The following is a 12,835-nucleotide window of genomic DNA, read 5'->3' as shown; positions in this document are numbered from 1 at the left end:
GTAGCTCAGGCATTTGCCAGCCAGACTACAGAGACATGGCGCTAAGAAAAAAGAGGGGTTGATGAAAGATGTGGTGGAGGAACAGAGGTAGAAGGGAGATAAGGGGAGAAATGAATGGTTGGAAGCGACGCGGTGGCTTCCAATGAAAACACTGAAGGATATTTGTTTGGTTGTAGTCTTTATTTTACTTTATTTTTGAACTCCGGTATTGACAGATGTCGTATATAGTCATTGGCCTTCTCGTAAAGAAAAAATAGCAAATAGAAGAATTCTGGCTCGTATGAACCATAACACTAAACCATAATTTGATAAAACAAAAGAAATATTTGTCGGTACATGTTTCTTTTGTTGGGAATGTAGTAATAATTCAAAAAAAAATCTACGTGTCACCAAGATCAATCTAGGAGATGCTAGCAACGAGAGAGAGGAAGTGCATCTTCATACCCTTGAAGATCGCTAAACGGAAGCGTTGCAAAAACGCGGTTGATGGAGTCGTACTCGCGACGATTAAAATTGCGGAAGAAACGACCCAAGCACCGAACGAACGGCGCCTCTGTGTTCAACACGCGTACAGCCCGGAGACGTCTCCTCCTTCTTGATCCAGCAAGGGGGGAGAAGTTGAGGGAGAGCCCCGGCAGCACAACGACGTGGTGGCGGTGGAGCTCGTGGTTCTCTGGCAGAGCTTCGCTAAGCACTACGGAGGAGGAGGGGTAGGGTTGTGCCAGGGGCAAGGGAATTAGGTGTGTCGTAGCCCTCTCACCCCCATCCATTATAGGAGGGAAAGGGAGAGGGGGCAGCCCCCTAGATGCCTCTAGAGGGGGTGGCGACGGTCAAGGGGGAGGATTGCCTCCCAAGTTGGTGGGAGGAGCCCCCATGCCCTAGGGTTCCCAACCCTAGGCGCCTTGGGCCCTTGGGGGCGCACCAGCCCACTAGGGAGTTGGTTCCCACCCATATTCAGCCGACGTGGTCTTCCGGGCAGGTGGCCCCTTCGAGTGGACCCCCGGAACCCTTTCGGTGGTCCCAATAGAATACCGATAAACCCCGAAACTTTTTCGGTGACTGAAACTTGACTTCCCATATACAAATCTTCACCTCCGGACTATTTCGGAACTCCTCGTGTCGTCTAGGATCTCATCCGCGACTCCGAACAACTTTTGGTAACCACATACAATTCCCATTAGAACTCTAGCGTCACCGAACCTTAAGTGTATAGACCCTACAGGTTCGGGAAACATGCAGACATGACCGAGACACCTCTCCGCCCAATAACCAATAGCGGGATCTGGATACTCATATTGGCTCCCACATGTTCCACGATGATCTCATCAGATGAACCACGATGTCGGGGATTCAATCAATCCCGTATACAATTCCCTTTGTCCATCGGTATGTTACTTGCCCGAGATTCGATCGTCGATATCCCTATACCTTGTTCAATCTCGTTACCGGCAAGTATCTTTACTCGTTCCGTAACAAATGATCCCATGTCTAAATCCTTAGTCACATTTAGCTCATTATGATGATGTATTACCGAGTGGGCCCAAAGATACCTCTCTGTCACAAGGAGTGACAATTCCCAGTCTCGATTCGTGCCAACCCAACATACATTTTTGGAGATACGTGTAGTGCATCTTTACGGTCACCCAGTTACATTGTGACTTTCATACACCCAAAGCATTCCTACGGTATCCGGGAGTTGCATAATCTCATGGTCTAAGGAAATGATACTTGACATTAGAAAAGTTCTAGCAAATGAACTACATGATCTTGTGCTATGCTTAGGATTTGGTCTTGTCCATCACAACATTCTCCTAATGATGTGATCCCGTTATCAACGACATCCAATGTCCATGGTTAGAAAACAATGACCATCTATTGATCAACGAGCTAGTCAACTAGAGGCTCACTAGGGACATAGTGTGGTCTATGTATTCACACATGTATTACCGTTTTTGGTTAATACAATTATAACATGAACAATAGACAATTACCATGAACAAGGAAATACTCCCTCTGTCCCAAAATAATTGTCTCAACTTTGTACTAGCTCTAGTACAAAATTATACTAAGCTCAAGACACTTATTTTGGGACGGAGGGAGTATAAAAATAATCATTTTATTATTGTCTCTAGGGCATATTTTCAAGAGTCTCCCACTTCCACTAGAGTTAGTAATCTAGTTATATTGTGATGAATCGAACACGCATAGAGTTCTGGTGATGATCATGTTTCGTTCGTGGAAGAGGTTTAGTCAATGTGTCTGCGACATTCAGATCCGTATATAGTTTACAAATATCTATATCTCCATCATGACTCTAACCACGAATGGAGTTGAAGCGGCGCTTGATGTGCTTGGTCTTCTTGTGAAACCTGGGCTCCTTGGCAATGGCAATAGCTCCAGTGTTGTCAGAGAAGATAGTCATCGGGCCCGACGCATTGGGAATCACTCCTAGGTCGGTGATGAACTCCTTCATCTAAACTCCTTCCCGCGTTGCTTCCGAAGCAGCTATGTACTCCGCTTCACATGTAGATGCCGCCACGACGCTTTGCTTGCAACTGCACCAGCTGACTACCCCACCGTTCAAAATATACATGTATCCGGTTTGTGACTTGGAGTCATCCGGATCTGTGTTGAAGCTAGCATCGACATAACCCTTTACGACGAGTTCTTCGGCACCTCCATAAACGAGAAACATATCTTTAGTCCTTTTCAGGTACTATGGGATATTCTTGACCGTTGTCGAGTGTTTCATTCCGGGATCACTTTGGTACCTTTCTACCAAACTTATGGCAAGGTTCACATCAGGTTTGGTACATAGCATGACATACATAATAGAGTCTATGACTGAGGCATAGGGGACGACACTCATCTTTTCTCCATCTTCTACCGTGGTCGGGCATTGAGCTGTGCTCAATCTCACACCTTGCAATATAGGCAAGAACCACTTCTTGAACTTATCCATATTGAACTTCTTCAATATCTTATCAAGTTATGTGTTTTGTAAAAGATCAATGAGGCGTCTCGATCTATCTTGGAGGAAACGGGTGAATCTTCTGCAGGTGTTGCCGCAAGGGACAACAAAGGGCAAGTTGTTATCTCCATATGTCAGAAGACGCCACCAAGCTGTAGTGTTGAGGAGGCCGAAGCAAAAGCAACCCTCATTGGGTTGCATGCACTCTTGAGGGTCTACATTTTTTATTTAGAAAAGGAGGCTGAGCCCCGGCCTATGCATCGATACATGGGCCTCGTGATTTTGGAACTTGACTACCAAATTCTGTTTAAGGAATTGATGACAGGGAACCAACCCCGCTCCCCTTGCTATGGACTGCTAAGAGACATCAATCAAGTACTTACAGACTTCTCGGTCTATAGCATCAGTTGCGTGAGGAGATTGAGCAAATGCCCTTGCTCATGGGCTTGCGGCTTTAGCCAGGAATTCAAAAGACCAGAAGAGGATTGCGGACGTGCCGGAATGCCTCCGCGAGCTTATGACCTCTGAATTTGTGGTTGCAGCAGAGTAGCTTCCGAGTAATGCTACATATACGGGCACTTTTTACACAAGATTATGGAGGTGGTGATTTGGAGAGATGCTATTAGTTGAGGATGCCTCTCCGCCTGAAAATCAGGGGGGAGGAGAGATTATTGACGAATCACAGGTTGTCTTGTCCGTGACAACCCCGTAAAGCTTTGTACGTCTAGGATTATTGGTAGCTTCCTACTCCGAATCTATAAAAAAAATTACATTCGTATTATTCGAGATGTCGAAGTTTTCTCCCCCCCCCATCGATCAGCAGTGTGCAATGAGATAAGCTCGTTGCCGCATCAGGGTCTTTGTCTTAGGAGAACAAAGTTGTTTTAACCTAGAAGCTTATAGAAACAGTGATAAAAAGTCATCGCTCTAGATCAGAAGATGTCGGTGACCGCCTTCTATGTAACAAATCGTCGCAAGGTGAAGAAAACGCCAGAGAAGGCTCGTATAATGCCCCAGGTAAAATAATTCTTACATGAGATAGAGATGACTTATTCCATGCCGATGATGGCATCATCGCCTCACCATCAACGACGGGGAACCAAAACGTAAACTAAAAATCTCACCCTACCATCACCTGTACGAAACAGCAAGGTCTCCGAAATTACGTTACTCCCTCCGTTTTATAGTAAGTGCCTCAAAAGAAATTCAACTTTGTACTAAATTTAGTGCAAAACTGAATCATTTTTGAATCACTTATTTTGGGACGGAGAAAGTACTGTTCAACATTTTTATGTGACTCCTTGCCTTGAGCAAACAAAGTCATTACTCACTTGAATAACCACTAGATATATACAACTATATACAGATCATGGACATGCCGCCAAACTCGAATTGATCAGTGATGAAACCCTGGATGGATAAAAAAACACTATCAAGTACTCCCTCCGTTTCTAAATATAAGTATTTTAAGAGATTTCATTAGCTGACTACATACGAAGCAAAATGAAGGAATCTACACTCTAAATTATGTCTATATACATCCGTATGTAATCTTCTAGTAGAATCTTTAAAAAGACTTATATTTAGGAACGGAGGGAGTATCAAGTATCAACTCAATTTGAACGTTCAATCTGTACACACATGCTCATGCTCAACGCATGGATTTCAATTTTCCCTATATCAAACAGTAATCCATCCTCCCGCTTCTCTGTACACTTGCAGATCGAGCACGCAGATACTAGATCACTTGAGAAATTTGAGGTAGTCCTTGAGGTCGGCGGGGATGCAAGGGTACTGCCTCCAGAACGCGCCGTGCACCCTGAGCATCCTCACCACCTTCTCCTTGGTCGACGGCGAGCCGTCCGCCTGCAGCAGCGCCAGCAGCTTCGCCACGCCGCCGCTCGCCACCATGTCGTCCAGCACCCTCTCCGTGGGCCGCGCCGCGCACGACACCAGCCACAGCACGTTGACCGCCAGCCTCGTGGCCAGGCCGGACACCCGCAGCACCGTCCGCACCACGGCCGCCACGGCGAGCCCGTGCTCCCCGAACGCGAGCCGGCCCTCCGGGCACTTGCACAGCCGCTTCAGCAGGAGGAGCGCCCGCTCTGTGACGTGGCGGTCGGCCTCCGGGAGGAGCTCCACGAGCACGCGCACGGCGCCCACCTCCACCACGCCCTTGCCGCGCCGTGCGCCCCTGGAGCGCGAGCGCGCCGTGACGTCGATGAGCACGTCGAGCGCGCGCGAGCTGAGCTTGGAGGAGGCCCCGTCGGAGAGGAGGTCGAGGAGGGACTTGACCATGTCGTCGACGTCGACGTCGTCGGTCCAGTTGCGGGCGCCGCTGGCCTCGGAGACCTTGGCGAGGATGGACATGGCGTGCAGCCTCGCCTCGGCGCTGCCGCGCTGGACGAGCGCGACCATGGGCCTCATGCACTCGGGCCGCAGCACCAGGTCCACCGACTCCTCGTCTGACAGCGGGAGCGTGGCAAGGACGGCGGCGGCCTCCTCGCACGTCCGGAACGCCGAGAAGTCCCCGCCGGCGCCGCTCTCCGCGAGCGCCTGCGCCATGACGCGGCCGAGCACCTGGATGCCGTCGTAGGCCACGAAGTCGTCCCGCGCCGCCTGGTCCCCGGCCATGCAGAGCCTGAGGCCCTTGAGCGCGGTGACCTTGAAGGGCGTGCCCTCAATGCCGGCGAGCACCGACGGCAGCCGCTCCCGCGCCATCGGCTTGAGCGCGTCCGAAGGGCTGGAGGGGGAGGAGGAGGTGGAGGCGCGGTCCTGCCAGGAGGCGATGACGCGCTTGAGGGTGTGGTTGGGCGTGAGGTCGAGGGAGGCGACGCGCTGCATGGTGGCGGGGCACGTCGTCTTGCCGTACTTGAAGAACCACCGCTCGATGCTCCGGCGGTCGTAGGTAACGCCGGTAGACACCGTGACGGGGTCCTCCATCAGCTCCATGGAGATCGGGCAGAGGAACAGCTGTGGCGACTCCTCCATGGTGGCCATGGCCTCCTAGAACGGACCTTCGATCGACGCGCCAAATCACGCAGTGTGGCGACCAGCCAATCAAGTAAATTCTTGTCCTGAAATGAAATGCAGTTTGTCTGGGATCATAGCAGGGATGTTGGTTGGTTTTATACCTGCAACTCGTGCATGCGTAAGTCCCTAAATATAATTCTTTCTAAAGGTTTAACAAATGGAGTACATACGAATGTATATAGACATACTTTAGAGTATAGATTCATTTATTTTACTTCATATGTAGACACTTAGTGAAATATCTTAAAAGACCTATATTTAGGTACGGAGGGAGTATAAATTAAGTGTCTACTCTCTTCAACCAACCAAACTGTATAAATTGTGTATGTACTGCGTCGTCACACTTGTAATTTTTAAATTTGCACAACTCAGGTTAAAGTCCTTGTGAAACCCTATAGAAAAAAACAAGATAAACCAAACAGCTCGCGGTATCCCCACCTTATCCGATTGATTTCTGTGGATGCGTATGCGCGTATAATAATACTCCGGAGTCAATAGTCAGAGGGCAGGCGATGCGTACACAAACATAAATATTGAGTGCAAGGTTGGCAAATATCTATACATACATCAAAATGTGGCTCCCTCCAAAACAAAAACAAAAAAAGTGGCGCCACGATATGGGTTGCTGCCACGATCTGCAACCAGAGACTCCGTCTCACGCCCAGAGCTAACCCTTCGGCGTTTTGACGATGACTTTTAGCCACATGGATTCGATGGGCGTCGACTGAAGCAACCCGGCCATCAGCAAGCACGTCGGTTGGTTAGAGCGGAAATTTACCAACGACTTGGAGTGAATTATGATCGATGCCGCTCACCAAGTTGCCAGAAACAAGAGGAAGACGAGAGGTTTACTTCTTCTTCTTCTTCTGCTGCTGCTTATCTTTTTACTTTTCGAGGATCCTTCATTTTTATTTCCTAGGGTTGAAAACTTTAGATGCAGGTTGGAGCTGTTAAGATGAGGAGGTGGCCGGTGATGACAGCAGGGTTTTTTTAGTGTTAAATTATTCCTAACCCCGCTCCATTTCTTCTTATGTTTGCTCCATTCATTGTTAAGTTGAGGCGAGAGAGCGGTTGAGCGTTTCCTTTGACTATGACCGGGCATTTTCCTATTCAAATTTTCCAGCCGGATCCTCAACTCCTCTAAACACGGATTCCCAAATGGCGAGCGGCACACTGCATACCATATACTATAAGATGCGCGTTTCTTGAAAAATTCAAATTTCTTAATGCCTAAGTTAACTATATATGTATATGCGTCCACCCTGTTCATCAAAGAATATATATACCTTAATTCATAAGTTAACCACTAGTAGCGCCGTAAATGGTTCGGTTTTCCGCGTAAAAAAAGAAGGAAGGTTCAGTTGTAACCCACGGTGAAAGTTTATCCACAATTGCTGATGCCAAATTCCACCCAAGCAATTCCCCATGTGCTCTGAGGATGGATGCCAAGGTGCTACGAGCCAATTTCATGAGCTCTCTTTCCTTTTTTTTTCGCGGTTTAGGTGGGAGTCTGATGTCATTGCGGTATCTTTTCCCGATCATCACCGTCTGCCTGCCCACTGTTGAAACCAGAACCATTGCAACCAGAACAAGACGCCGAGCAACAAGTGCACTGCAGTCTCAACCAAAACACTGGCTGGCCGATGCTTGCCACGCTCGGGCATGGGTCACGAGGATCTACTTGCTCACAGGTGCTCTGTCTCTTGTGGATCGTCATCAGCTTACCTCAATCTGCAAAGCAGAACGCTTGCCTTTAACCATCGCGATTTATCGTTTACAATGCCAGGCCGAGCTTAATGTATTGGGATGCAAAGGGTCGCTTGGCTGCTCTACTTCGCTTCTTTATTTATCCTGCAAAACGCAAGCACTAAATCGGTTGGCCTGAAGCTGTCCATGACTGCATCACCACCTAGCGAAATCCGCAGATTTTCAAAGGCGTAGACCAAAACTCGCACCAAATCCGTGCCTACAAATGGTACCGCTACTCCAACTTGCACATGAATAACCACCCGCGATACGTACTGAAATACGTGATCCCTCCATCTTAAAATAAGTGTCTCGACTTTGTACCAATCCTAGTAGTACAAAATTGCATTAAGGGAGACATTTATTTTGAGACGGAGGGAATACTAGTTAGTTAGCAGGCACTTGCCGATCCGACGTGCAGCACGCCGTGATGTCCAACCCAGCCCGTTGTTTCTCGCCGTCGCCCGCCCGGCGACTTTGAGCGTCTGCTGGCCGGCCCCCACATGCTATGCTTCGGGCATGTCGTCGTCCAACCAACGGACGCGTCCCGATCGGTTTGACCGCCCCGCATTTTCCCCTGTTTTTCTGAAGAACCGCCGCAATCAGCACGTATATACAGCTGCTCCTGGATCATCAATCAATCAAGAAGCTGCTAAGATCCGTTGACGAATCCGATATGGGAAAACAAATGAACGCGCCCTCGTCACCACCGTCACCGGCCTAGGGCTACGGGGTTAAGAAAGTTATTTACTATGCTAATAACACTGTCAGGCATTTGTTATTGTTCGCCGTTGAGTTACAGGAAAGGAATTTACGTGGTAGTAAAATATACTGCGAGCCGTAGACTTTGGTTTTTTTTTTTCCTACGGTTTTTGACCTTGCAAAACCCAGCTCCCTCTCAGCGGAAGCAACGTTTTGCCGCTGACAGACTGAACCGCATTGACGAACGCACATCGATGGGTTTTACCTTGCTTGTTCACACTCGAGAGTTTCTCCTCGAGAAGACACCCACCATATTTTAACTCTTGGTTCAGCACATAGCATTTTGACCTTCGATCAGTTTGCACACACCATTTTGACATTGTGGTATCATATTTCTTGTTTTCGCGTCCAAGCAGTAGCAGTTACACATGCTTACATTTTTCCAAGACCGTGGAGAAATACCGAATACGGTGGTTGGATGAATCACAATCCTTCACCGAATTAACAAAAGGGCGCCATCAGGAAATAATTGGCACAGCTACCATGACCAACAAGATTCCATTCAAACATTGTTCTTAACACAGTGCCAGTTGCAAGTGAGAACTGATCCCGACTGTTCAGATTTGACCAGTCAAACCCTTATTTATCCGAGAGAATAATACAGAGATCGAGAAGGAAATCAGTTCATCACAGACAGGCCAATAATGCAATGTCGCCATCACCATGCAGTGCCATGCTAACTTGCTTCCAAGTGTGGACATCAAAGTCAGAACTCACAAGTCACAAGGATAAAGTTAATGTGCTACTCAAAAGGCTTCCATTTGGCGCTGCCGACACCGGATTCAGATCACTCGATCCTCTGGTGGTAGACATTGAGGACATAGCCGTTCAGGAGGTCGCCGAACGTCTTGGTCGAGAATTCCCGCACCACGCGGTCGCGTGCTTGTTTGCCCATCCGGACCGCTAGATCGTGATCGCTCACAAACTTCAGCATGGCTTTGGAAAATTCGATCGGGGAGGGATCGCATAGAAAACCTGTCGCTTCGTTCACTACTGTTTCCACTGGACCGCCGCTGTTGCATGCGATTACAGGCTTGTATGCTGCCATGGCTTCAAGAGGAACAATGCCAAAATGCTCGTCCTGGACGTGGTAGTAGTGTGAGACATGCAGGGCTGGATTAGAATAATCTGCTTAGATTGATAAAAGTCTTGCGCAAATGGGGTAGGCATTATTTACCTTTGGAGTGTACAACACACAAAGGCAGTTGGAGAGAAGCTCGTTTCTTTCAGATGAAGAACAAGATGTCACGAATTTAACATGTTCAGAAACACCTTCGGTCACTGCCAATCTTTTGAGCTCCTCAAGGTATTCAACGTTTTCTTTGAGACGCTTATCATACCCACCTTAAGTATTTAAAATGTAAGAAAATAGTGGCCAGTGGTTAATAATCTGGAGTATTGTTTAACAACCCAAGATGTAATAAGATTAAACCTGTGAATAAATGAAGGAAAATAATACATAAACAAACATCACCTGCCACTGTTAAGCTTGCTTCTGCATCACCAGGTTGCTTAGAAACAACTGACCGGAGTAAAGCAAATGCTGAAATGGCTAGACCAAGATTCTTTTTTCTCTCAAACCGGTTAATTGAGAGGAAATTCAACCTGACAGAAAGATGATAGTTCAGTTTCACTACAACTGAACGAGGACAAAATACAAGAGAGACAGCTAGCAATTGTATGCTAAAATCTGAACGAATGAAACCTAAATGAGTCACAAAGAGATATACAAGCATGAAGTTACTTATAATCATGAGGTTCATGAAACTGCTCAACGGAGACCGCTGGATATAGAACACCGGGCTCGATTCCTCTAGCATGAAGACCACAAAAAGTCCTAGCAAAAGTTGCCGCGGTGAACTTGCTGTTGACTAGAATCAAATCTGCCATACCTAATATATGCAAAAAGGAACGACTGCTACAATTAGAATGCCAGTAGATGTCTCAACATATAATTAAAGGAAAGTCAAAACATAAGTAGAGATACAGTTCTAGATGCACAAGACGATACCAGTCGTAGCTTCCTCAATCATGTCAATTGGCTTGCGATATAACCTTCGAAGGATTGTTGTATGTTGTGCAAGCAACAGATCAGGAAAATGACAATAAAAAATTGTCTGAAAATGCAACAAGAAAGTACCTCAGTACATAGCTGCAATTAGAGCACACTAAAGCACTTCAAATAAGAGATAAGTACCTTTGATGATGCCTTTAGTTTAAGAAGTGGAATCACAACAGAAACCTGGTCTACCAATATGATGTCAAAGGAGGGCCACCAAAGTAGCACGCAGAGGGCAACAAAAATGCAGCGAAGATAAGCACAGATAGCATGAAAGCGGTAAAACACATGGCGAGGCAGGAAATCTCCATATACTGTAACTGGGAATAGACCTGGAAAACAGATAGAGAAGTCCATTAAAACTAGTATACAAACACTATAAGCATTGTTTACTATAAATACTACCCAATGATATACATGTGGGATATTAAAACAAAAAAGAATACTGATGGGACATTTTGCAGGAATTGAATCAGCATGCAAATATCGTAGAACAGTTACTCCAGATCAAGTTTGCCACAAACACTTAAAAAACATCAATGCGAAGGAGAGATATAATGGATGAATTTTAGAAACAGGTCTATCAGGCTTTCAGCGAAATATAACATAGGTATAGTTCAGAGATTTACCAGAGACAGTTTCCTCAAAGCACCGATTTCTGTCATGGTGTGATGTGAAAACGTGAACATCGTGCCCATGGGCAGCAAGCTGACATGCCGCGTCAACTATCAATCTCTCAGCACCACCTACATCAAAAGTGTTCTTTAAATCCGATTACAGGTGTTATCATACATTGCTCATATGCTATATCACGCCTGCTACAATGCTTTGTAACTGAAAGTGTCATATTGCTGAAGTGCGATCCCACACTGAAGTAGTGTAATTGCTCCTAGTCTCCTCGAGTTATCACTAGAAACACCAATTACGTATGAAAAGGAAACATCACTTCCCATACTCTTATGCTACACCTGAACAACCACCAGTCTATTCGAATATGGTAGTGCAGAAATTGGGGATCTCCTAGACATGCGGAGAAGCTCAGTGATATCGTCCCCCTTGAATAATCCATGGACACTACCAGATCAGGAACGTTTCTAGCTGTGAGAATTTAAGAGGTCACGTGATCCACTCGATCCTCCCAACTCCATGGCGTCAGATTCAGACGAACTGCATCTAGCGATCGGATGTGGTGAGCGGAGGAGGGTGAGGGGTCCGTACCGATTCCAAGGTCGGGGTGGATGACAGCAACCTTAAGCTTCTTCGTCTTCGTCCCCGACGACTCGCCGGTGACTCCTGCCGCCGCCGTCATCGCTTCCAAGGACGGCCGCGCGGCAGGGGAAGGCAGGGCGGGACGAGACGGGGCCGCGCGGAGGAGATGGTAGGGAGGGATGGGGTCGGGCTGTGGATGGCCGGCAGGGGGGCTGGGGACGATCAGCGGACGGGAGGGCGGAGCTCCGGCGGCGGAGGAGCAGTCGAGCGGGCCAAGGAAAGCGGGGCGGCGTGCGTGCGTGCGTGCGTTGTTTTCAGCCAGGGGCAAATTTGTCCTTTTTCATCTCTATTTGAGGTTTATTTCAAAAACTATCTCTAATCGAGATAGAATTAACTAAAGGTGTATTGTAAAAAGAGTAATTAACTAAAGGTTGATGGTGTTTTAAAAAATACTCCCTCCGTTTGAAATTACTTATTGCAGAAATGAATAAAGATGAATGTATCGAGAATGAAAATACATCTGAATACATTTATTTATCTGACAAGTATTTCCGGCCGGAGATAGTACTAGTATTAATGTTGAAATTTGAAAGACCAAACTAGGTGTTCGTTGGCGGATAAAATAAAAACATCGGCGGCCTCCAAGGCCATCCGGTTGACGCAGAAAATAGCCATCGGATCTTCTTAAAGCGTGTGCACCGTGAATTGTAACAAGCTAGCTGTTGCGACGTTCACTTTGCGGCAGTGGCTTTGTTACAAAATCATCTAAAACTGTGTTTTTAGTAACTCGCTGTTTTTGAAGTATTATTTTCGAAACAAAAGGTCATGTTATAGAGAAAAAATGCAACAAAGATTGTGTTATAGAAACTTCTTTTGTCTTTTACTTTTTTCCAACATAGATGATATTGCGAAAGGATTTTTACGACAAGGATAATGTTATAGATTTAAATAATAATAATGATCAAGTTATATAGCCATAGCAACTTGTTGGGGCTTCGTATGTTTGTAACATGGTCTCTGTTACAAATTTGTGTTTGCAACTTGTTGCACCGTCT

General features: G+C 46.7%; 2 protein-coding genes across 2 annotated transcripts; both read right to left on the bottom strand.

Annotated features, from left to right (window-relative positions):
• Window positions 1-4,339: 4,339 nt before the first annotated feature.
• On the bottom strand, window positions 4,340-6,091 carry LOC123430843 (E3 ubiquitin-protein ligase PUB23-like). The gene has a single exon (XM_045114679.1). The coding sequence runs from the start codon at window positions 5,969-5,971 to the stop codon at window positions 4,715-4,717; it is 1,257 nt and encodes a 418-aa protein (XP_044970614.1). The 5' UTR covers window positions 5,972-6,091; the 3' UTR covers window positions 4,340-4,714.
• Window positions 6,092-8,996: 2,905 nt separating this feature from the next.
• LOC123427873 (alpha-1,3/1,6-mannosyltransferase ALG2) lies at window positions 8,997-12,097 on the bottom strand. Its single transcript, XM_045112009.1, has 8 exons — window positions 11,790-12,097; window positions 11,201-11,317; window positions 10,710-10,903; window positions 10,524-10,629; window positions 10,257-10,404; window positions 9,987-10,117; window positions 9,690-9,856; window positions 8,997-9,593 (listed from the first exon to the last, which is right to left on the bottom strand). Exons 1-8 carry the CDS (start codon window positions 11,878-11,880, stop codon window positions 9,300-9,302), a joined length of 1,248 nt encoding a protein of 415 aa, XP_044967944.1. The 5' UTR covers window positions 11,881-12,097; the 3' UTR covers window positions 8,997-9,299.
• Window positions 12,098-12,835: the final 738 nt, after the last annotated feature.

The sequence above is a fragment of the Hordeum vulgare genome, chromosome 2H (assembly GCF_904849725.1).
Source record: "Hordeum vulgare subsp. vulgare chromosome 2H, MorexV3_pseudomolecules_assembly, whole genome shotgun sequence".
In the NCBI taxonomy this organism is placed as follows: Eukaryota; Viridiplantae; Streptophyta; class Magnoliopsida; order Poales; family Poaceae; genus Hordeum; species Hordeum vulgare.
Note: the sequence above shows the minus strand (reverse complement) of the source record. Positions and strands in the feature narration are given on the sequence as shown.